Source organism: Parasteatoda tepidariorum, chromosome 4 (assembly GCF_043381705.1).
Source record: "Parasteatoda tepidariorum isolate YZ-2023 chromosome 4, CAS_Ptep_4.0, whole genome shotgun sequence".
Lineage (NCBI taxonomy): Eukaryota > Metazoa > Arthropoda > Arachnida > Araneae > Theridiidae > Parasteatoda > Parasteatoda tepidariorum.
The window spans coordinates 28,840,187-28,866,085 of NC_092207.1; the positions used below are offsets into that span (position 1 = coordinate 28,840,187).

The 25,899-nt window shown below is 28.7% G+C and overlaps 1 protein-coding gene and 1 long non-coding RNA gene across 5 annotated transcripts in view; one reads left to right on the top strand and one right to left on the bottom strand.

Moving 5' to 3' along the window:
- Positions 1 to 1,541: 1,541 nt before the first annotated feature.
- On the top strand, positions 1,542 to 25,747 carry LOC107441760 (uncharacterized). 2 transcript variants are annotated; one of them, XM_016055127.3, is made up of 8 exons: positions 1,542 to 1,744; positions 3,998 to 4,300; positions 8,045 to 8,389; positions 10,155 to 10,615; positions 12,969 to 13,198; positions 16,772 to 17,009; positions 19,692 to 20,117; positions 24,533 to 25,747. In XM_016055127.3, exons 2-8 carry the CDS (start codon positions 4,000 to 4,002, stop codon positions 25,280 to 25,282), a joined length of 2,751 nt encoding a protein of 916 aa, XP_015910613.2. In that variant the 5' UTR covers positions 1,542 to 1,744; positions 3,998 to 3,999; the 3' UTR covers positions 25,283 to 25,747. The 2 variants fall into 2 exon arrangements, with proteins under 2 accessions (XP_015910613.2, XP_015910621.2); XM_016055135.4 differs by lacking the exon at positions 1,542 to 1,744 and adding an exon at positions 1,763 to 2,280.
- LOC110282269 (uncharacterized) overlaps positions 24,485 to 25,899 on the bottom strand; it is a 226,111-nt gene continuing 224,696 nt past the window's right edge. For all 3 annotated transcript variants that reach the window (XR_011636566.1, XR_011636565.1, XR_011636564.1), the window contains exon 4: positions 24,485 to 25,383. This is a non-coding gene — a long non-coding RNA (uncharacterized lncRNA). The remainder of the gene's footprint in view (positions 25,384 to 25,899) is intronic.

The following is a 25,899-nucleotide window of genomic DNA, read 5'->3' on the forward strand; positions in this document are numbered from 1 at the left end:
AAAATGTTATTATTTCAAATTCTTTGTAAATTTCCAGTTGTATGGGATAGGTACTTTGCGCTGCCCAGGTGCCCAGTTTTAGTAAATAAAGTAAGGAGTTTCTGGTTTCTCTGAGAAGTGTAGTTAAGATAATATCAGATAGAGCTTGACTCTATCTGATCGCATTTTCATAAACTAGCAAATCAGATTCAATAAATATCATAGTTCCAGTATGAATACAATGAAGAAAATTCTAAATAGTATTAATGTACACTAATGCAATTTTATAAAATGTTTCACAGCATTTTCTTGAATGAAAATCACAATTTTTTTCTCTTAAAAGAAACAAACAAGCTATTAATTTTATTTATCCAGATATTAAATTTCTAAACTATTTAAATATACATATGCAAATAGAAAACATAAAGGTTTCTTTTATTTTACTCAAAACAAAATTTAACATGTTGGGAACAATAAAAAATTTAGTATAATCCTTATTTAATCCTTAAGAGGACGCCATACCGCGGAAGAAAGTTTTCGTCACAAATTTTCTTTCTCCTTCATTACTGAATTAAAATTTGAAGGAAAGAGAAAGTAAGTTCAGGCATACCAAGAGTAAGTCATGAAGTTAAAGTGGCTGAAAAAAATACTTTGCAATATTAAAATTCAAACAAATTATTAGAAGAGAACTTCACCGTTGTATTAATCTTAAGTTATCTTCTCATAATTTATTTTCATTTGTATATTTTAAAATTTTCTTTTCATTGTTTGAAACTTCTTGGCTTACTCTAGGTTTGTCTGAACTCACTTTTTCTACAATTTAAATTTTAAATTAGTAATGAAGGAAGAAGAGAATTTGCGACGAAATTTTTCTTCCACGGTGTGGTGTCCTCTTAAATTACGAGAGAGTATGAGATCTTAGTAGCTCTTCCTGCAAAAGTAATCCTGGCTACGTTCTAGGTAAAAAATTATGTTTTCGCTATATTACTTTTAATACTTCTTTAAATTATAATTTAGTGATCGAAACTGCTAAATGAACTTCCGTTTTATAAAAAAACAACTCGGCGAGATGTTCTCTTCGGTAAAATAATCGATCAAAATGGTTCTAGACTTAACTACTCTTTTATACCTACATAATTAAGTACATGTAATTATTAAGTATTTTTTCAATAAATTTACACTTTAGTAATTATTAAGTGTTAAATAATTATTAAGAGCCTAATTTTTCTTTTAAAATTACTATTCAGAGAGCCTCTGATACCTTGTTCCCGTGCGCTAAACACGCTCCTTGCCTGGAACTTAAAAAAAATAAAAATCAATTTTCAAATCAATTGATCGAAATTTTTTTTGAGCCACAAATTCATAGTCATATCATATTTCACAAAATAAAACATGATTGATTTATATTCGGCTTGTTTCAATTTTTGTAACATTCTCACGCAGATTCAATCTGGCGCTGAATAAGTACAGCAATAATGTAACTTTTAGAATATACATAATTTATCTTACTTTTTTGTTAAGAGAAGTGGCAACATCTTACATTATTTGACGTCATTTATTATTTAATGGTGGTAAAAATATGGTTGAATCGGGTCGAGATTGTCGCATAAGTTTGAATGATAGTTTTTAATTTATAACAAAAGTATATTGCTTTAAACACTTAATTTCTATGCTGTAATTTCATAGAATTTAATCTAAAATTCAATTTACATCCTTTTCCTGTTGGTGTTTTGTGCATAATGTAGAACAAAATAATTACATTTATGTAAGTAAAAATCCCGCAAACTAGCCTCGAAACTAGATAATTTCTCGGACAACTTTCTATACCTACTTGATTTAGTTCCGTTTTATCATTTCTGCTCGTATATTCCAGATTTCGAGTCTATAAATCCATTAGTTACAGTTTGTGGTATTATGAATGCTTAGAAAACACTTGAGCTCATCCGCCATTAGATAATCTATCTCAATTAATACAGATATTGTTGTGTTCATATTTGTTTACATTTTTGCTTTTCAATTGCTTATTAGAAACGTTGTTTTGATTCCTGTTAAGTTTACCATATATATATAGAATATATAAAGATAAATGCGTTTATCTTATATTTGTCTGAAGTTTAATAATATTGAATATTTATATATTATATAGTCAAAGTTCTGAATTTTTTTTTTAAAAATGACATCGTACAAATTGTCATCGGTGTTTGCAATCCATTTATTTATTTGCCACAGTTCTGATTTATTTCTTTTGCCGATGAGATAGCTTATTTTTTCATGATTTTGTAACACTTTTGTTAAAGTTGAGTAAGTGTATTTATAATATTTGTATTTCATTCATATAATGCATGTAATTGAAAAAAAATATTTTTAGAATAAATTTAAACTAGTTATTTTAATAAAAGAAACAAGATTTAAACAATAATTGTTTACTTAATTAATCCTTATCAAAAATGCTGATTCTAATACAGCATAATTGAACTCTATAGGTGACTATGTGTAAACAGTTTTTTGTATAGTAAGCAATTTCTTTTTAAATTTTAGTGCTGTTTAATGTTGATTGGATGTTTGGTTTTATAAAGTGTGCATTGTTTTATTTAAATTTACATATGAATTTCAAAACTTATATAAATTGCTCTTAATTAGTTTGTGGTATTATTTTGTTTAAACATAATAAATCTAGTGAAACTCTTGCCAAAATTTTAAATACAGGTTGAGTTTTAAGTTTATAAGCAAGTTGAGAATATTTTAATCAATTCATAAATCAATTGAAGTGATTTATATTTTTAACTTGAAATCAAACTTTTCCATTTGCTGTCTTGTTCACTAAAATATGTAATAGTTTTATATGAGCATATTCATGTATTTCGAGAAATGATAAAAAATAAATTCATTAATTTGAAAATCCTTCGGCAATTGTAGTTGGCATGGACAGGTATTGATATGAAAATATCTCCAGTCTATCAAAGCCATGAGGAAGAGATATCACACCCAACTTAATGCATTTATTCTTGTCATACCAAAACAGAACAGGTTTTTTTTTTCTTCGTGATTAAGATTTTATAAAATTTGTTACTGTTTTCTTTCCCATCTATTACATTTCTAAGTGAGTTTCATTTACACCTGATTGCACCAAGAGATAATAAATTTTTACTAATTAACTTAAATCATTAACACATTAACTAAATCTCCCTTTTAACTATATTTTTCACAGTCAATGAATCTAAATTAAATACAATTGTTTTTGTGCTGCTGTCTTTGAAAACAAATGGCCATTAAGATTTGGAGAATTTCACATTCATTAATTGAAAAAACAATCACAAGGAATGTTGTGAAATCATAAATATGTAAATGTTTAAACTTCTTAAATTTGGTTTATTTTAGTTTAACCTCTTAGAGACGGGCAAGTCATACATGCATTCTCAGGGTGGGGACAATCAGGGTGAAAAAAATATGTAACTGGTCGGCAAAATGTTTCTATTGCAGTTTATTTGGGGCTGAAGTAATAATAGTTTGATTTACTAAATATATCACTACTTATTTCAAAATAAAAATTATATGGTTACATTTTGAACTAGCATTAATAAGATATATTAGAATTAAAGTGAAAGCAAAAACAAGACTGTTAAATTATAAAAAATAGCTTTGTTCAAACTTAAGCTACCACTTTTTATTTTTTTCCATTCTGTTTCTGGTTCCATACAAACGCATTTATGACTCGCCCATCCCGAAAATATTAAAGTGCTAGTTATATTTCATTTATATCCTAGACTATACGTTTCAGATCAATAGTTAAAATAATGAAAATAAAAGTTTATGTTAACTCAAAATAAACAATCAGCAGTCATTCAAAGCTGTTAGTATAAATCCCAAGGTATTTCAAGATTTAAGAGATTAATTAAAAAAATTTAATTTATAAAATCAGGAAATGAAAATATTAAATATTATCTTCTAAATTTGTGATTACTTAAGAAGGAAATTTAAATTCACGAGTCATGTACCACATTTTTCTTTTCTTTTTCAGAAATGGTGAAAGTATTGAAAATTCCAATCAACATGGAGAACATGGAAACGGATATTTCTCTTCCACAGTCTGTTGAATTTGTTGATGCAATGTGTTTAGAAAAAAGCATCATTTTGTCTGATGGGTGCACAACAGCAACCATCACCACTGTTGATGGGCAAGCTTTACCTGTTACATTCATTGTTTCTCAACCATTACAAGATAGTCCAAATGATACTCAATCAGTTCAAGATCTCATCAATACAAGCGGTGTAAGCATTGTTTGTGAGCAAAATGACGACTTAAAGCTAAATAATGCCAAAGGTATATATAATTTCATATTTTTTTAAAGCTAAATAATTATGTATTTGTTAAATAATGTTAGCTATAAATACTATTATCAGGTATAATATTCTTCCTCAGGACCTGTGATTTTTCCCCCCCCCCTGATATTTATTTTAGTAATGTAAGATTTTCTTTTTTGATATTATTTATTTTGTCAAAAGATAATGTCATTGTGTTTTATTTCAAATTATGTTTTTTTTCTTCTTTTTCTGGAGGGTATGCAGTTCAATTCAAACCAGAAAAAGTTCAGGCTGTGTTGTTTTTGTGCCTTTGTTTATTAATACATTTTGTTACTATATTACAGTAATTTTCGGCAAAAAGGCCACATTGTCATGCATGCAGCATCTGCGAAACACATAAAATCTTTGATTATCATCTCATGGGTTGCACTGCTCTACACACTACATTTCCTATTTAAGCCACATTAGATTTTAACCATTATAAATGAGAAATCTGGTTTTTTAAAGCAAAAAAGTGAAAGAAACATTTACAAGCGAACTCATAAATTTTATAACGTAAAATGCTGGAGCTCAAAATCCCACGTGCAACTTAAGAACCACTAATGTCACGATGCTAAAAGAAAATCAAAACTGCTAACTGGCTGCAGTTGAAGGGATAAAAATGGCAGCTAGTTGCAATGCGTTACACTGGCTAACGTGATACTGGCTAACTTCATGCATAAGAACAGTAACATGGTGCGTAACCTTTTTGAAAAGTGCTTAAAGGTCCTACGTTTAAATTTTTGTTTTTTAAAATCCCTTAAAGGCTCTTTTTTTATGGGATGTTTTTAAAAAGTGCTTAATTTTCTCCTTTCAAAAATGAGATTTTTTTTACCATATCGATTTTTGCCACATATTATGCAAAAGCATGATTTTGACGTTCTATAGATAATTTATTCAAGCAATGCATTTTGATGTTCCGTCTATCCCTAGCGTATGAAAATGCTAATCATTTTACATGTTTAATGAAGTACCTGCGGATCGGCATATGCGTATACTGAGCTGGGTTCAGTGAGAGTCTTGCACTCTCGTGTGCAACTCTGCTGCATTTTGCAAAATATTCTCAATTTCAGACTTCATTTTCCGTCCTCTAAAATGGAACTGATAAATCTCTCAATCTTTTTATAGTGGCTAATATAATCGAGAAAAGAGTTCCTTGTCAGAAACTAGTTATTTTATCATGATCATGTAAAGTCTTTGAAAATTATTTTGCATTTTGTTAATGTAAATAGTGCTTAAAAATTTTTTTAAGTGCTTAAAACCTACTTGAAAGGTGCTTATTTTTTATTGAAAGATTTGACTATGCACCCTGACCNCCACTGTATATCCCCAGAATACAAATAGACTTTAAAATATTCTCAAGTTGTAAGTTGGATTTTGTTTCACATTCGTAGTTGCCGTCGTGCAGTCCATTATCAATCTATGCTTACCTCCCATATTTTAATAAGAAAAATATTAGTTATGAATTAAAAAAATATACAGGGGTCTGTTTAGAAGAAATTTGGGTCCATTAACAGACCCTTCACAAAATATCTTTTCATAAAAACGGACACTTCACAAAATATTTTAACTTAAAAACGGATCCTTCACAAAATGATTTTTCTTTTAATCGGAAACTTCACAAATTTGCTTATCTTCATTATTGTTTTGTTAATCGAATAAATCCTTCCCTGGGCAGAAAACAAGAAAGATGGATGTAAACGAATTAAGTTTTGTCTTCAACAGACGATTCTTCCATTATTCGTCCGAAATGAATATTCTGCTTTCAGCAGTATAGGCTAAATACGAAATATTTGCATGTTGCATCTCTAATTTAGAAGCAGCAATTGCAGTTTATTTTTGGAAATTTAAGTTTTTTTTTTATAATTTTACAGTGCCAAGCATAATCTTGTATTTCATTACAATTTAAAAACTCCTTGAAAAAGTTTTTTGCAATAATTGATTGCCCTATTTGCACAAATTGATAAAAACGGACCCTGGCTGAAAGAATGTAAGTAATTTTTTCACAATTTCACTAAAAACGGACCTTTCACAAAATGTCTGGACAGACCCCTGATATACCATTTTCTGGGCTAATTGATATTGGTCGCTATTTTAGAACATTTTTTGTAAATATTTATTTTTGATTAAATCGGCATTGATAGTGGAATTCTTGTGCAAAGCCTGCGATAGAGAAAATGAAATAACTTTAACATTTATATAGAGTTAATCCGCAGCGTATATAGCAGAATTATTCTAGTCTATTAAATATTGTTAACTTTGAGTTATTTAAAAATTAAATTCGCAGTCTAGAAACATCGGTAGCCACACTATTGCGTTTCCAGGTTTTTTTAAGATTTACTTATTCTTAAAATATTTTATATTCAAAACTGAATTATTATTGTTGACCACTAAAATGTTATTCCTTGCCAAATTTAAAATTTACGTATTATAACTGGTGAAATTTAAGGACTAATTGAGAGAAGAATGATAAGATTTAAAATTTCATTCTCAGAAAATAGAATTTGTACAAAACAAAAGGAAAGAAGCTGAAGAAAAGAAATAAACTTAACAGAATTTAAGTTATAGAGATTGTATCTTCTAAATCAGTGGTTACCAACAGGCGGTTTGTTTAAAATACTTTTCTTTCGTTAAAAATAAACCTAATTTTTTCGTTTCTAAGAAATTTAACATACCAACGGCGAAATTTTTTTTCCCTCTCGGGTTTTGCATCTAAGAAAATATTTATTGAAATACAGAAATAATCGTGTATGTTGCTTAATAATCTGCTTCTAATTTTAATTTGCAATTCAATACTTTTGTTTTGTTCTACTTGATAAAAATCTGACAGTAATATTTAATGTTCCTTCTAACATAAAAAGAGTCCTATATAAAATTTGTATAAAGTTCCGGCTCACCATTTGACTGGTGTTTTTAATTGTGGCCCCGGTCTCATGTAAGTTGGAAACCCCTGTTCTAAATAATAGCAATTTTTAGGCCCAAAAGAAACATAATCTTTTGAAGGTTGACTCTGAAGCTGGAAAATATTCTACAAAAGTTAAATCTAAATGCAAATGGCATTTACCTTATATCTCATTCGAGAGACACAAGGTAGGAATTAGAAACATTTTATTAGACAAACAAATTGTTGCAAAGGAGCAAAAAAACAGATGATTACTGTCTTTTTGTTTGTTTGGAAGCAAACTATTTATATGCACAAGCAAATATTTATATGTATATTATATTGCAAGCAAAAATGAGGAAATATTTAAATTTGAACTACTTCCAAATTTATTTTCAAATTTGGCTAAAATGACCCAACAAGATAATATGCAAGTACCCCTTTAAGTTTGACAACTACAAAAATGTTATAACAAGTGGGAAGCTGAAAGTCTTCTTTCTCAAAAATGTGATGAATTATCATTTTATAAAAAAACTATAAGCTTTCAACCAGAAATTGAAATCAATTTTAAAAATTTGAAGGTTAATCATAGAATGGCTTTTACACTTTTTGTTTTTAATTTAATAATTTTTAGTTTAGCTTAAATTATAGACTATAAATTTCTTTTGTAGTAAATTGTCAAATAATAGATAATAAAAAAAGCAGAAAAGTCAAAAGTAAAGATTCTTTTCAGATTTTATTGGGAGTTGTATTATTTTCATTTATTAAAACATTTGTAAATTTTTTAATGTTGTTCATGAGAATATTAATTTAATTAATAATTTTTTTGCCTTATTTTTATAGATGATCCATCTTCAGTTTATGCTGTTCATTTTCCAACGGATGATAAGTCGGTAGATCAGAGTTTCCTCCGAGCTCAAGAAAATAGTATTTTGTGTGAAAATAAATCTGGTGTTATGGTGGATAATTCTTTCACATCAGATTTGCTGACAAATCAGGAAAGTGATGCTGATCTGTTAACTCCCATCCCTCGACTCGAAGATTTCATGGACGTCGTAACAACTTATAAGTGTAAATTCTGTCGCTTTTCGTGTCCTTGGAAGGCTGGATTGATGTCGCACATTAGGTGTTGCCATATTAATGAAAAACAGAACATTGTTACTGTGAAAGCAGAGAAGAATCCCAATGGTAATACAATTCTTTTTGTATTTGTGTAAATGAATTTTTACTAAAACTTATTCTCCGGTCTTATGGCCATGCTAAATAATAATTTATTTCTCATTCAATATTTTTATTGATTTCATTTTTTTCATCATTTATCTAGAGCAGCTAACCCTTTCTGGTCTCATTTTGAGTAGACTATTATCAACAGTGTAGGGTGTTTCTAAATGTATGTGAACATTATGTCTTACTATTATCAAACTACTAATTTAAATCAAGGGTATAAACAAAAAGATATAGCATTCATTACCCTTCCTATACAGGAGGCGTAGCCTTTTTAAAAGGTGCTTATTTTTGAATTTCATTTTTTAAAAACCCTTATAGGTGCTTTTTCATTGGGTGTTTTTAAAAAGTGCTTAATCTTTCCTTTTTCAAAATAAGATTTTTTACCATGTTGATTTTTGCTACGAATTATGCAAAAAGCCACAGTTCACATTGTTCTATCCAACGTTTTCTCAATTAATTCAAATCCGATCTATTTGGGCTTATTGTCAGTCCGAAGCGCATGAAAACGCCATTTGTTTTACACGATTCAAAATTTCATGATTTTTGACAATTGTCAAAAACAATGCCATAATTTTTTTTGACATGACGGTTAAAACAAGATAAATCGCCATTTGTCAAAAACTTTCCAACCGTGTCTAATTATATTTTTTTTAAGTGCTTAAAATTATTTTTTGAGTGCTTGAAAAGTGCTTAAAAGGTGCTTATTTTTTGTTGAATAATTTGGCTACGCACCCTGCTATAGGGTTATCAAAGTTAGCATATAAATTTTAATTTTTTTTAAATAAAATTTGCGTGAGCATTTGTTTTCATATGTGCTTACATATTACATATTTTTAATTGTGTTTGATATTAATCCTTTTGCTGAAATATTTTTGATCCATCTAGTATGAAATGTATCTGATACTTTTGATTTTCACGTTAAAAAAATATTTTGTCCTTATTTTTTCTGATTTTTAGCTCTTAGTACTAGTATTCTTGATTTTTGTGGGCATTCAGAAAATCTCATTTTCTATGTATTTAGATGTTGATTTTAAATCAAATGATATGAATCAAAAGATTTAGATTTTTGATCCAGCATCTTTTTATTTTAATTAATAATGTTAATAGAAATCGCAGAATTCAATAGTTTAAACTGAGAAGTCATCTGTTATTTATATACATAGAGGAAGCTTAGGATCTTACCCGAAAAATTTGTTGATTCAGATCTTTGGGGTATACGGTCCGTAAAACGTAATTCAATTAACAATTTGCAATGCAATATCAAATTTTTATGGTGATTAATTCAGAGGTCAAATGCTTATTTATTAATTTCAGCAAACGAACTAGCAAATCTTGTAGAGTGAAGTTTTGTTGTTTCACAATTATTGTTTTGACCCTTTTTCTGATTTTAAAAATAATCAATCCCAATCAATAATACAGTATAATAAATTTGCCTTTATTAAAGTAAATAAAACTTAATTTTGAAAAATATAAAGAACATCAATTTTTCGTTTTAAGGTCAATTTTGATAGACTTTCTCTCTCTCTCTCTTTTTTTCATTTTGTTGCATTTTTATATGAGAATTTTTAGATCGTTGACATCCTGACTATTGTTATAAACATAGAAGAAATTTATGTGTTAAACATTAACAATATTTTCACAAAAATATGTGTTAATTGACTTATTCTTTAGTTTAATCCAATCTTTTAAATTTTATACTTTTTGTTAAAATACTTCTATTTTACAGTTGAAGAAAACTCATTGAATTTAGCAACCTCTTCAAACTGTGCATACAATCCAGTGGAAAAAACTTCCGAGCTTGTTCAGTCAAAACCCTGCATCGCTTCTCAAGATCAAAGTTTCAATATGCAAGCAGAGAACTGCAATTTCACGGAAAAAGTTAATCAATGTAATCAGGACTTTGTGGAAATAAGTAGCTGTGCTCTTCCACAATCGGAGAATCCTAGTGTTGAACTGGATGTAAGAAAAATAGGTTCTCCTGAAACAAGCAATTCACTGACTGATAAGTTTAAGAAGGATTGTTCTGATAAAGAAGATTCAAATCCATTTTTTGAAAATTCCGAGATTGACACTGATAATGAAAATTCAAGCTCTCTTGATTCACCTGTTGAAAGGCATATTTTTCTTTGTGGTCAGTGCAGTGAGGGTTTTGCATCTCTTGATGAATGTAAACAACATATGGTTGAAGTATGACTGCATTTCAATTTTCTATTTGTTCTCAAAAGTTTATATATATTTTTCAGATATTTATAATTTAGAAATTCAATCATGAACTCTTTCATTACTAATTTCAGTAATGAAAGCATGGTGCGTAGCATTTTTAAAAAGTGCTAAAAGGTGCTTATTTTTGGTTTTCGTTTTTTAAAAGCCCTTAAAGGTGCTTTTTCATTGGGTGTTTTTGAAAAGTGCTTAAATTTCCCTTTCTGAAAAAAATTTTTTTTTTTTCTTCTTTACCACGTCGATTTTTTCCATGTATTATGCGAAAGCTTCCTTTTCACATTTTTCTATTCAACGTTTTCACAATTCATTCATCCACAATGTATTTCGGCATGCCGTCTGTTCATAGTGTATGAAAGGGCCAATCATTTTATGTGTCTGATGAAATACTTGCGAGTTCGTATGTGCATCTACTCAGCAGAGTTCGATGAGATTATTGCACTCTCATGTGCAACTCTGCTGCATTTTGCAAGATAGTTTCAATTTCAGACTTCATTTTCCACCCTCTGATATCAAACCAAACTGAAAATTCTCTTGATCATTTTATAATAGCTAATATAATCATGAAAAGAGTTCTTTGTCAGAAACTAGTTATTTTATCATGATCATGTATAGTCTTTGAAAATTATTTTACATTTTGTTAATGTATATAGTGCTTGAAAATATTTTTTGAGTGCTTGAAAAGTTATATTTTGTTGAAAGATTTGGCTATGCACCATGTTTAAATATAAAGGAAGAAATCCACCTTAATACTTATTGAAAATTCATCCTTTTTTTTTTTTTGCAAAGTGCGAAATTTTTTAGTTATTCAATGAGAGTGTAGGATATATAAGCAGTTTGAAGTTTGATTGTAATACTCTTAAATTTATGAAATAATTATACTGCTTTTTTATAACTTATCAAATTTATGAAGTGTTAAGTTATTTTTCTATTATATCTACTCTTTTAAATATAATATTTCAAAACTACAAGATTATATGTATATCAGGAGCATAAAACGGAAAACTGGGAGGAATACCTTATAATTTCTAGCTTGTTTTTGGGAGGAGTAAGTTATCTATGACAAACAAGATTTATTAAATATTATGACCCGTATATAAAGAAGTCTGTTTCTTATTTAAAAAAAAAGAAGAAAAAAGTGAATTGCTGTGAATAGTTTATGATTATGATTGGTAAATGCTTTATAATTCTACTTTCACTTTAATTTTAAAAATCATGACTGGAAAAGCTTTTGCATGCAAAATATGCATTAAAACTATTAATATGCCTAGTTAGTCGTATATATCTTACTGCTTCTAAAAAAACAGGTTAATGATGGAATGGTTTTACTGCCAATTTTTTCTCTTTTTCTGTTTACCTTTCAAGACTGTTATATTCAGGTATTAAATTATATTAAGTAGTAACTGAAAATAAAAAAAACTTTCTAATTTTGCAGAATTTAAAACAAGTTTTAAACACCTAACATACACATAAATTTTTCGATTGCTATTTTGTGGGGTTTAACGAAAAATCCTTGACATTTCTTTTTGAATTCTTTTTAATTTTGTAGAATTCCTTAAAGAATATTGTGTTAAAAATATCTTTGCAAGTGCTTTGTTAAAAAAGTGGTAATTTCTTAAAGTTCATAACTATATCCAAGTATTGCATTATCATATTTTTATAATTTATATTATGACAATTTGATTTGATACTACACATACTTTTTGATCTTAAATGGATATTTCTCTGAATAGTTTTGTATTTTGTAAATTAAAACTATACCTAATAGTTTTTAATTATAATTATATATTATTAATTTTAATGGGACAAAATTACTATTTAGTGATTTTTTTTAGTAATTGAAACATGACTTTAAATTATTATTTAACAGAAGGAAAGTAGTATGGAACTTTTCTTTATTAATCTCTAGTTTTTATAACGATAAATAGATGTTTATATTTGCTACATTATGTGAAGTGAAGTATAATAGCAATTTGGAGAATTGAGGTTTAAATAAAAGAATAAATAAGATGTAATACTATAAGACTAATACAGCAAGATTACAAAACTTAAGTAAAATTATGATATAAGTGGCTTTATGGCTGATCTTTTCCCATTTTTTAATGTAAAATTTGCAATTAAAACTTACATGTTTGTATACTGTTTTTTTTTCTAATTTTGTTATTATTTTAAAATCATCGGATACTTAATGTATCATATGATAGGAAATGATATGATACTAATATAGGTAAATAATGAAACTATTTTAAATAATTGATTCATTATTTAGCTACCGTTTTTTTATTATTTGCAATATTCATATGTTTTTCCTTATTTTTTATAGGATCATGATTTGAAGCTTGAACAAAACGATATAAAACCCTTGAAGAAAAGAGGGCGTCCCAGAAAGCAGCATTTACCTAAAGAAACTAATGATCCACCACCTCCCGCTCTTGCCAATGAGAATGCTCCTAAAGAAAGGAAACGACAATCTCGACCTCCAAGAATCCTAGTAAAAGACTTTGAATGTGGCATTAAAAAGAAAGCAAAGAAAGATACTCTAAAAACGTACAGGTAAAATGGCCAAACTCCATTATTATGAGCCAAACTCTATTATTATTAATTAGGAAATTTTTTATTAACTTCTTGAAATTATTTTGTTGAAGTTGTCAGTGAAAAATTGTCTGATTGTTCAAATTTCATTATCTTCAAAAGTGTTTTACAGTTTTTCTTACGGGATATGCGTAATCTATGCCAAAACCAAAGAGGAGACAGGAAAACTGAGTTATATAAGAAAATAAGGAAACATAAGCTCCCTATTATAATTTCTCCAATGCAAGTAGAAAAGAGACTGTTATAATCAAACTTTAAAAATATGCATTAAAAATTCTTTTGCTTTCTTTGTAGGTAAATAGCTGTAAGAGAAAGCTAGAATAATTCTAAGTATCAAATAAATGAATGTATACTAAGTATACATTCATTTAATCAGTCCTAATTAAAAATTTTGATTGTTTGAATATCGGTCTCTTTTTGTTAAATTCTTTGTTTTGTTACAAAATTCTTTGCTTTGTTTATCAATAGATAAAATAATTATGAATGTGAATATTAATCGATGCAAGGTTATTGTTTTTATTTCTTAGCACGAAACAGAAGTTTATATAATTTAAAAGTATTAAATTTAAAGATATCAATATTTTTGTTGCCTTAGCATAGATTTAGCCCCCCCCCCCAGAGTCTATTGGGGTAAAACTCAAATTTCTGCTTACCATAGCAAATTAATCTACAGTTTTGTTTAAAATTTTATAATTTTAAACAAAATATATTCTAATTTTGACTATAAAACTATACTCTAACTATACTATAAAACTATACTATATAACTAACTATATTCTAATTTTGACTATAAAATTTTTTTTTTTTTTTGCCAAACTTATTGTTAAGTAAAGTTTTGTAAAGTTAATGCCTAATAATAAAAGTTTTGTATTCTTTATTTTAATTGCAAATTTTGGCTGGAAACTGTTAATATAGAGCTTTTTAAATAAGTAAATATAACTTATTTATTGTTCAATAATTGCAAAATGATTAAGTTACATACTATTTTCAATTTTTTTCTTCATAAAAATGCTATGTATTAATGTAATAGGACAGGATTACTTTATATGATTCAGGAATTCCACTTATAGTTTAAGTCTTAATTTAGAATAATAATAGAAATTAAGACATAATATTAGTTGAAAATAATATTAAGAAGGTTTATAAATAACTATTGAAAAGTAAATATCTATAAAAATTGAATAAATAATTTATAGGTCGAATAAACTTTTCAATGTTTTTTACCAAAAAAACTTCCTTTTTTACACATTTTTCTTTAATATGCAAAAAAATTGTAAATCTCAATTTCTTTCTGTACTTAATTTGAATATTAAATCCTTTTTAAATTTAACTGTACATCACTAAAAAGAATTTTAAAAATCTAATTCAATTTTAATATCATAAAAAATAGGATATTTAATAGTTTCATAGATATGATTATTTATATACAGTTAAACCTCTCGGGAATGGCCACTCTCTGTTCCACAGTAAAATGGTCGTTGATGGAGGTTGTTCGTTCTTATAGGCTACCTCATTAACATAAAAATTGTTATTGAGGGTGCATAATTTTTTGCAAACGATTTTAATTTTAGTCAGTGAACACATCTTGGTGCGAAAATGCCTCCTCTGTTCACGTTATGAAAAGGCAGATCTAAGAATAAACTTTAGTGTCTATAAAAATTATCCCAGCTGATATAATTACGTGTAAAAACAAATTTACCAATTATGAATGAAAGCTGTTTTAAATAAATAATGATGTTTTTTGTTATAGTTTGCATTTAATTTTATTTCGTAAAAATTAGTTAGCTTTAAAAGATGTGAAGAGGTTTGTTTGTTTGAGATTCTTGTTTTTTCTGAAGATTGTTATAATTTCCTCTAATGGGGTAGTCTAAGTATATTTATCGTCATTTTGATTTTTTTATGTGTATTAACTTCTAAAGCAAATGTTATTTTCTCATTCCTAATTGTGTGAAAATGACACTTTTTGAGGGATTGATTCTAATGTTTTTAAAGGCTAATTAAAAAAAAAATTTTTTTTTCGATTTTAAATGTTTTTAAAAGAATCAAGAATAGACAAATACTTTATAATCATTAAAAATATTATTCCCACACCAATTTAAGCGTATCCCACACCAAATCCTGTATCTTATTGTAATGAATTATTTATGACACAAAGTTTTTTCTCTTGTTTTCACTACCTGAAAATAGTTTATTTGTAGAGAATGACCCATCTGCTCTACATTTTGAGTACTACTACATTTAATTTATCATCACATATCTTTGATGAGAAAATACTAACTTTGTTTTGAAGAGAAAAAAACTTAATATTTTCATCAATTTTATTGCAGATTCAAGAATGTTGACATATACATAAAGTATGATTTTGTTTCCTCTGTAATTTTGACATTACTTAAATATAAACAAAGCTTTTGAAAAGTTTATTTCATTATATTGTTAGATTAATCAACTCAGATTTACCATATTGTATTGTGATTATCTTTTGCAATAGATAATTGTATTTTGTTGACCATTCTCATTATTCTAACATTTTAAAGTTTTTTCTATTTAGAATCTTTTATAAATAAGTTTTCTAAAATTCATATTTAATGTCTTAATATGCTTTAGTTCATTGGGTTTATAAAGTCATTAATTGAGGCACTTATCAATAGTTCAACAATTGAAATCTCTTTCAAAAACCTTATTTTTATGAGCTATTTTGTGGAAGAGCCCCAATCAAGAAGCCAAAGAGTCACTGTTGGCTCATAAGCCACAGTTTTCCAACCACTGCTTTAGTTAAAAGTGTTATTTTGCATTTTTGTGTAGTTATTTAAAATTGTATGTTTTGTGAGTACTTTTCTCAGAGTAAATATGTAATTCTAAATAAACTTGAGTATGAATTAGATATTTTTGTTAAACAATAACAACTATTTATTTCAATGATCCAATTCTTTACTTCGATCTATTCTGGGTATAAAATTTTTACTTGTATGCAGGTCTTCATGGTCATTTATATGGATTGACCAATGAGAATCACCAAACAACATAGCAAAAGAAAACTCGCCAGACTTTGCATGTTCCGGAGATTTGATGCAACTCCATTAACATTGTCGTAATAGGGGGGCAATTTATGTATGGTATTTGTTCAAATTGATTGCATAAATTTGTGATCAAAATCATTGTAAATCAAATAAAATTGTAAATTATAAAATTTACTAGCATTTAAACATTGAAGTAAAATTTCTTGTCTGAACAGAAGAAAATGGCATCTACTCACTAGCTATTGAAATTTCAATTTAATAATGTATTGTACTCTTTATTCTTATGGTTTTGTTTTATTGTTTATTTACATGCTTAAATGTTATAGTTTAATAAGAGAATTACTAATCAGGAATAAACTGTTAATGTAGATTTACAGCTTTAAATTACACATAATTTATTTCAAGTCTTTAAAAAGAGATTTTTTTTATATAATTGAATTTTGAAATTAAAGCTTTTCCCTTTTTGCTTTCTCTCTTCATTTTAAAGAACTGAAATTGTATGTTAAATTTCTTACAGGTGTACAAGAACTGGTTGTGCATGTAAATTTTCATCTGAAGCATTTTTGTTGTATCATTATGCATCTCACTCGGATATTGATAAAACTTTTGTTTGTCAAGTTTGCAATGAAGGATTTGAACTCTGGCGAATACTTGTGATGCATCTGTGGAAAGAGCATTCTATTGACATTGATTTGTTTTCTTGTTCTGATTGCAGCTACAAAACATTCAGTTTATTTAAACTTAATAACCATAGGGTAAGTCTATTTGAAATCATATTTGCTGACTTAAAAATGTTTTATGTTGATAATATGGAAATAAACTATTCAATGAAGGAACCTAAAAATGCCCACAAAAAGTTTTTTTTTCCCTTTTTAATAGCAGCAATTTTAAAAGTTCCATTTAGATCATGAAATAATCACATGATTTTAAGATATTTTGGATGAAAATTAACCAATTTTAATTTTGTAATTAAATTATGCCGAATATTTACTGTAAAATGGCTAATTTTTCTTTTGGAATTGCTGCTATTTTTTAAATAATCTAAATTTTTAACTGTTTTGTTTGTGCATTAGTGGCAAAATTTTTACCAAAGTCAATAAATTTTTGGATACAAAAAAGACATTTCTAATTATATTCAAGAAATTCAGTACGTTTTCAGTTGCTGTTATTCATTTATCGGTTCATGTAAAAAAACTGAAATTATTAATTTGCTTTTTAATGCACATTTACATTTTTCATGTAAATGTGTATTAAAAAGTTAAAGTAAAATTCATAATACAAATTTTTTAATGCACTAGCTTTTTTTAGTTTGTTCAAGGGAAGAAAAAAAATTGTTGCAAAGCAACCTGTGTGCCTGTTTCTCAAACCATATATTTCTCATATCCTTTCCTTTCTTTGACGTTGTGCTATTCAATTCTAAATTTTTTTCCTTTTTTTTTATTTTTAAACCTTTTGTGTAATCTTTGCTTTATTTTTGAAACCATTATTTTTCTGCAATTATTGCTGTTTGTTTATTCATCTTTTTTATTTACCTACTATGAAAGAATATTTTATATCCTAAAGTAGAGTTTTTGTCCCTGCTGTCTTTGCATGTCAACCCCATGGTTAAGATCTTTTTTTGCTTAATGATAAATTAATTGTTTCTTCAAAGATTGAATAATTCCCTAAGAGATTTTATTTCCTCTTCCCCCAAATCTTCCTCTTTGCCATAACCATGGTGTATAGCATATTAAAAAGTGCTTAAAGGTGCTTATTTTCGATTTTCGTTTTTTAAAAGCCCTTAAAGGTGCTTTTTTTTATTGTGTGTTTTTTAAAAGTGCTTGATATTCCCTTTTCGAAAAAGAGATTTTTTTTCCTTTAACATGTCAATTTTCGGTTCGCATTATGCAAGGGCCTGGTTTACACATTGTTCTATTCATGTTTTTACAATTCATTCAACCACAACCCATTTCAGTCTATTGTCGGTCCATAGCGTATGAAAGCGGCAATAATTTTACATGTCTTATGAAATACTTGCAAGACCGCATATGCGTCTACTGAGCTGAGTTTGGTGATATTCTAGCACTCAATTTCAGGCTTCATTTTCCACCCTCAGTTTTTGAACCGAAAAATCTCTCTATCTCTTTATGGTGGCTAATAAAATCAAGAAAAGAGTGTTTTGTGAGAAACTAGTTATTTTATCATGATCATGTTAAGTCTTTGAAAATTATTTTGCATTTTGTTAATGTATATAGTGCTTAAATATATTTTTTTAAGTGCTTGAAAAGTACTTAAAAGGTGCTTATTTTTTGTTCAAAGATTTAGCTACGCACCCTGATAATGTTTTAGAACTTTTCACCTCTCTATCACCTCATAAGAATTTAACAGTAAAAATAATCACTTATTCTTTCTTCATCTCAATTTTGTGACCATAAAATCATCAAAAGGTGGTTAATGCAGATGTGGGGTTCTTTCAGAAAATAGAGGAAAACGGGAATCATATTCGGACTCAGAAGGCCATTTTACATTGAATCATATGGAAGCAAAGTATTTCATTTGAAAGTTTAAATAATTTCAGAGGAAAAGTTGCTGAAACTAAATCTCTAAAAGCAATATCTAGATACACATAATATACACGAATGCTGTTTGCAGAAAGCATTTAATATTACTTCTATAAGCGTCTAAATTCTTATATCATATCTTGCAATCAATTTTTAAAAATTTAGATGCAACAGCAGAAAATTTTGTAAGTCAATAATTAGTTTTATATCTTCATAAAATTGTTAAATTTAAGGAAAAGTATGCTAGTGGTATAGTAATTATAGAGTTAAATAAAAATTTAATCAGTGTTTTAAAAAATCAGCAATTTATAAGCAATTTTATCAAAATTTGGTAGTGGTGATAAGTTTGAAACTAAATATATGAGTCAATAAATTGCTTGCAGCAAGTTTTTCAATTGAGATTTTATGTTCGCAGAAAATCTAGCAATGTCTATTTAACCAACATAATTTTAAATAGAAATAATTTATAATATTAATTTATAGAAACTAATAATAATAATTTATAGAAACTAAATCTATAAAGCATCTAGTAATCATTAACAACTGGGATATTTTTTCTACTAGGGACAAGGTTGCCTAGTTCATGGCTTAATTTACGTTTTGAAGAACAAAAGTGACTATTTCTTGTATTGTCAATTGAAAATATTAATTGTTAAAAGAGTTTTTATGAAATATATTTCAATGGTTAAGTTACTTTTGATTTAAGGTGTTAAATGTGATTTAATTTAAACTTTTGTTTCAACCCAAAATTTTCTAACCACGACAAGGGAGGGCTTGTTGGAACCAAGGACTAAATGTTTAGGAAATATTATACATTTGTCATATAATTTTACATAATTAATATTAGTAGTTGTTATAGTTACTTAATTGCTATTAATTGATCTTTTGATGTTTCAGAAAATACATAGTGATGAGAGGTCTTATGTATGTGAAACCTGTGGTAAAGGCTTTAAGCAAATAAGCCAACTTCGTAATCATGTAGTCATCCATCTAGATCGTAAAAGCATTACGGAGAAACGTTGGTATAGTGAGCAGCTCTGTGATATTTGTGGTCGCAAATTTTCAGATGCCAAATGTCTGCGTAAACATAAGCAAGCAGTACACAAAAAACTAAAGCCATATGTGTGTACATTTTGTGGACATTTGAGTGCAAGAAAGGCAATGCTCCAATTACACATGAGGCAACATACAGGAGAAAAGCCTTTTGTTTGCGAGCACTGTGATTATCGCACTGGGGACCATAATTCATTAAGAAGGCATCGCATGAGGCATACTGGTGCAAAGCCTTACAAGTGTCCTCATTGTCCATATGCTTGTATTCAGGTTAGTTATGTTTTCAGATTTCTTTTGCGAATTTTGCTTCAAAACTAGTTAATGTGTTAAAACTTTAGTCATGTCTTAAAATTTGCACCCAAAAAAATTTTTTAATGTAATTTTAATTCAGTTACTTGAGTTTGAAGAGAAATTAATTTTCATTACAAGATCTGGAAAAGTTTTATTTTGTTCCTCTTTTTTTTTTTCTTTGCTAAAAATGTGTACAGATTTAGTGATATCTTTTAGTTACTGGTCCCTGGGACCATGGACTAAATAATCTTAATTTTTATCCCTGCTATTGAATTCCTGCATTATAAAATACAGTTGTGCTAGCTGGTGATCAATTTAGTAAAATTTTGATTGTGACAACATTTGTTTAGATTGAGGGAGAATTTTTAACGGTAAAAAAGGTTTGACAAGTAGGCATGAACTAAAAGGAGAGATTTTCACACAATCTAATTTGTGTGAAATAATTTTATGGATTTGTTAATATTTTTAAATAAGTGGTCAAACTTTTTGTTTCCCAAAATAACTTTCTACCTTCTGTTTTTATTTTTTGTGTACACATTTTACATGCATCGTAAATTATTTAAAATTTTATGCTAATATATTTATGACATTTAAATACAATGAAACTGTTTCTGATCCTTTTATCATTGCTTATATTTAAAATTTGCATTTTAAAATAAGATTTTATGTTATTGGAACTTACCTTTGGAAAATCTTTGCTAAGCTTCTTTGCTAAAAGAAATGTTAAACGTGAAATTTAAGAGTTTAAGAAATTAAGAATATTTGTTTGCTGAATAATACCTGGTTATATTTTGTATTTGTATATGCAGTCGAACCTTTTTTTAAAAACAAAAGCACTTAACACAAATTTTCCTAAATTTTGGAGAAAACTATTTCTTTATCAGGTTATGATGGAAAATAATAATGGCATAGTTTAATTCAAAAGTTAAAACTAACTTCACCATTTTAACATGAATTAAACATTTTCTTTCAATGGAAGTAAATTTCTCACCCTGACCTTTGTGGCAAATTCGCTTATTGTGCAACAAGTTAATTGCTTTTTCTTACCTGGACCAGTGCAATTTTTCTTGGAACAGAGGTGATGGGTTTGCTGTTAGTTTACATCAATCTACTTTTGGTGACATTACCAACTAAACATGTGAGGGATGTAATATTTCCATTGTCAAAATTTTCTGTGTTTTAAAATTTTTAATGTCTAAATCCTTTTGCAAATTTGAATAACCTTTTCAACTACAAGGGGTGATCAAATGAAAAAGGTACGAGACGACACGGTGGGTAGAAATGTAGACTTTATTCAAAATATACACCATAGGCCTGAGCACAACGATCCCCACTGATGAACAAGCCACAGGATTCCTTGTTCCCGGTATTCCTGTGGCCGTGACGAGCCCAGTCCTTCACAGCGTCCTTGAGTACATCGTCCGAGCCCTTCCCTTTCAGGTGTTTCTTCAGTGGTCAAAACACATGGAAATCGCAAGGCGACATGTTCGGACTGTAGGGCGGATGTTCCAAGGTCTCCCACTTGAACTTGACCAGTTCCATGTGTGTGACTCTGGAGACGTAAGAACGTGCGCTATCATGGAACAGAACCACACGCTCTGTGAGCAGCCCCGGTCTTTTGTTCTTGATGGACCTGCATAGGCGTCGTCGCTGTTTGAAATCGGATAACACCTCTCTGCTCCTCGAATTTTGCAACGTGAACGCCGTCCTGTCCTCATACGGACTACCGCATCATTTGGGCGCCGCTTTTGATAAGAGCCTCTGCTCTCTCCTGCGCATGCTGGCGCCCGCACATTCTCCGATCACAGTCAGAGACTGCAATCGCATCCCTAGATGTCTTGTTTTGTTCTCCCATGGCGAAATATGCAAATATTTAAAACTGTTAAGTTTTTACGTCGTTTCGTACCTTTTCATTTGATCACTCCTTGTATTATTTCTCCTTCCTGTGAAATCTTATTAACCTTTTAATTTTATTACACCTTTAAGTGTTTGACTTAATCTCAGTGCCTTTCATTTTTTTTAGATAAATTTTCACTTTAATTGTCTAATTTTTTAAATTACTTTGCGCATTATCCATATTTTAGGTAGTAAGAAATACTTAGTTTGGTTCACAAACTAAGTATTTTTTTCTGTTAATTTCACTATTCAACAAAAAATATTTTATTAATTACTGAATATATTTTATATCCGCAACATATATATAACTTCTGAATTTTGCAATACATACTACTGGAAATAGTTGAATTTTCTCATTAACTTGTTTAATAGACATGCTTATATTATTGATTTATGAAAGCATTTTATTCCCCAATAATTAAGTTAATAATTTAAATTGTTTAATATAAACATTTCTCTTTTGTGTACTTTATTAATTTTTTTTGCTCCTCTTGAGATATTGCAGTGCCTCTTTTTTTTATTACTAAAAGATCATTTGCATTCCTCTTTTTTTTTATTCTACTGGTTAACAACCTCAGTTGAAAACACAAAATTTCCGAGGTAATTTTTAAAAAAACTTGAGTCTTTCCTGGAAACACTTCTTCTTTTTTTCTGTTGAAAAGGATTGAAAATTATAATAAAAATTAAGGGCATTTTCTCTCATTTGAATGCCCCTGCCCAAAAATTTTTTCTAAATGCATTCCAAATAACTAAACTAAACTCAGTGGCCTGACAGCCCATAGAGGGCCAAGGCCTACTGTGCCCATCTCAGTTTTCTAGACCTTGGGCTCTGGGGTGCAATAGCAGATGTTCCGGTTAGGTGGTCAACCAAACGTGGAACCCCCAGTGTTTAGTTCCCAAGCATGCTTGGTAATCATTTATCGACCCACTGAAGGGATGAAAGGCTGAGTCAACCTTGCCTGACCCGAGGATCGAACCCAGGACCTGTGGCACGGGAGCGCAAAGCGCTACTACTCAGCCACCAGGCGTCTGAATGCATTCCTCTTTTTGTTTAAAAAAAAAAAACAGAATAAGATTTCATTTTCTCTCTATCTACTGACGATTTAAACAAGCCACATCTGCATATTTTTGTCCAAAAAAAAAAAAAACAAAAAAAACAAAGCTAAGTTGGAAGTTTCTTGACAGCAAATTTTATCTCTTTATTCTAAAAAGGAAACATAAAGCTGTCTTTTCTTGACCCTGCGATTATCACATAAATTTTTCATTCACAGAACACACATTTTTCCAGCTTAATTCTGTATTTATTTAGTTTTGTTAATTTTCCAGTAGTCTTTTGAGGGTCTTGAGTGAGGCTTTCCAAATTCTAAACAATTGGTTGATGTCTCAGTGACTTCACTGTGAGTTTGTTTTCTATTGGCTGAAAATTTCAGCTAATTACTGTTTTTAAGACACTGCACCACCCAAGATGAGTAAGAAATTTACAAACTTTTAACTAGGATTAGCAGAGAACAATATGTAGCTTTTTTTTTACGAAAAAAAATTAAGTTGTGGCTTGTTTAAATCGTCAATAGACACTGCGAAAAATCTTGTACTGTTTTTTAAACAAAAAGATAGGTGCATTCAGAAAAAAATTTGTTTTTAAGGAAGGCTTAAAATGTTAAAATATTTACTCAGGAATTTTTTGGCTTCAATTAAGGATATTTACCAGTATTGTAAAAAAATAAAAAGGGGAATGCAAAAGATCTTTTAGTAATTAGAAAGAGGGACACTGCACTACTTAAAGATGAGCAAAAAAAAAATAAATAATAATAATAAATAAATAAAGTGAACAGCAGAGAAATGTACATATTGCATAATTTAAATACACATATATTGGGGAATAGAATGCATTCATTGATTAATAATAAAGATGTGTTCATTTGAATAGGGAAGTTAATAAAAGGAAAAAATTTAACCATTTCTTGTAGTACATGTTACCTCTTAAAACTTAAAACCTTATTGCTAAGTATGAAAAATCATATGAACTAAATACCTCTAAAATTATAAAATAATCCTCTAAGTATTACCTTAAAAATTTTTTTCAAAACTGAGTGTCTCTTTTATTATTATAGGGTAGTATATTATGTGGATATAAAATATTTATATTGAATGCTGAAATTAACAAAATTAAAAAAAATGCATAGTTTGGTTCAACAATCTAAAATACGGGTATACACAAAGTAATTATAAAAATTAGACAATAAGTGTGAAAAGTCATATACTTTGGCTTAATCGGAGTGCCTATCATTTTTTTTTCCAAAGACTTAAAGGTAAAAATAAAATTGGTTATAGCAAAAAAAATTTCGTTATCTGTTCAATATGTTACTAAAGGCTTTTTCTATTGATAACATAACATTTTTTGTCCTAATAATAATTATGAATCAACAAACAGATATTCATTGATGAAAATCTTTCAATCTTAATCAAATTTATTTTCTATAAAACTTCTTATTTTTCAGGCAATTTCCTATAAAACACATCTTCGCAACAAACATCCAGGAATGGAAGGTTTATACTCCTGCACCTTTTGTTCCTTCAAATCTGTAAGTAAAGAGAACTTTTTACACCATGTTTCTGACCACGAGCGCCAAGGTTCCAACATTGAACTCGAGGCTGCTTCTGCCTCGGCCAGCATACCGGAGGGGCCTCTTGAAACAGCTGTTACTGATCCATCTTCAGTTGAAATGCAACTTACAGACAATGCTGTTCAACAATTAGAAGGTATTCTTCCCAGCAATGTCACGGCCGCTCAGCTGATTTATAGTTGCTTGAATGCACTAAATCAAGATGGAGGAACAGTAAATCTTCCTCCAGGAATTACTGTGAACATTCCTCAGGGAGATTCTAATGTGGATGGCACTCAAACAATCACCATACAGTTGCCATCTGGTCAGGATCTGGAAAACGAACCTTATTATTTTACAATTCAACAGCAGGATGGCACCACCACTTCTCTAGTATTGCCCAACGATGAGCAAAATGATGAGAATGCCCAAGCAGCTACAGATTTGGCTGGTGTTCAGTTTGCCGGAGATAATCTCACGGACACCTCCGAACTAAACTGTGACGCAATACTCCAAAGTGATCATAATGCTGTGCATGGTACTGATCAAGATGAAGCATCTGTTTCAATGACTATCTCTAATGTATTGAATGGATCAACAAAGATTTCGCAGGTCTTGTCGAATGTTGATAGTTCTTGCATTTAAACTTTTTTTTCCCTTCAGGAATTGGAGATAATTGGATGATTTGCCGAAGATTGATTTATAGTTTATATCTCTTGTTTCTAAGCTATTTTCTGTACATCTACCTGTAATTATGTTATTTAATAAATATATTTTCACACTTAATTCTAAATAGTAATAAAGTTAAAAACCATAAAAGAGTGTTTTGAATAAATTTAATGTGTTTCAGGTCATTTCAGGAAGTTTTTATTTAACCTTGGAAGCTTTTTAAAAATTAGTAAATAATTTTAAAAAATGACTTAAATTTTTTTTTATCTCTATGAGTCCAAATTTGTCCTATTCTTGAAATTCAAAAATTTGGTTAGAAAGAGAAAAAGAATCACTGTCGTGAGATAGAATTGATATGTATTACTACCTTTATTAATAAATAATCAGCATTTGTTTCTTTTGATTTCAAATGAAATTTAATTCGTTTAGGAATGATTTCAGCGGTAATTATTCATACCAAAGTATGCATGTATTTATTAAAATCTTCTAAGCTTTTTGATATATTTTATTTTTTTACCCATTGCGGTTTCATACCAGTTTGTGTTCAAGTGCAAGACGAAATAATATTTATAAATGTTTTTGCCTTTTTTATT

Excerpts from the sequence above, each read along its gene's own strand:
- LOC107441760 (XM_016055127.3), top strand. The coding sequence starts at position 4,000 with ATGGTGAAAGTATTGAAAATTCCAATCAACATGGAGAACATGGAAACG. Across the intron at positions 10,616-12,968 it reads GTAAACAACATATGGTTGAA|GATCATGATTTGAAGCTTGA; the intron begins GTATGACTGCAT and ends TATTTTTTATAG. Across the intron at positions 13,199-16,771 it reads GATACTCTAAAAACGTACAG|GTGTACAAGAACTGGTTGTG; the intron begins GTAAAATGGCCA and ends AATTTCTTACAG.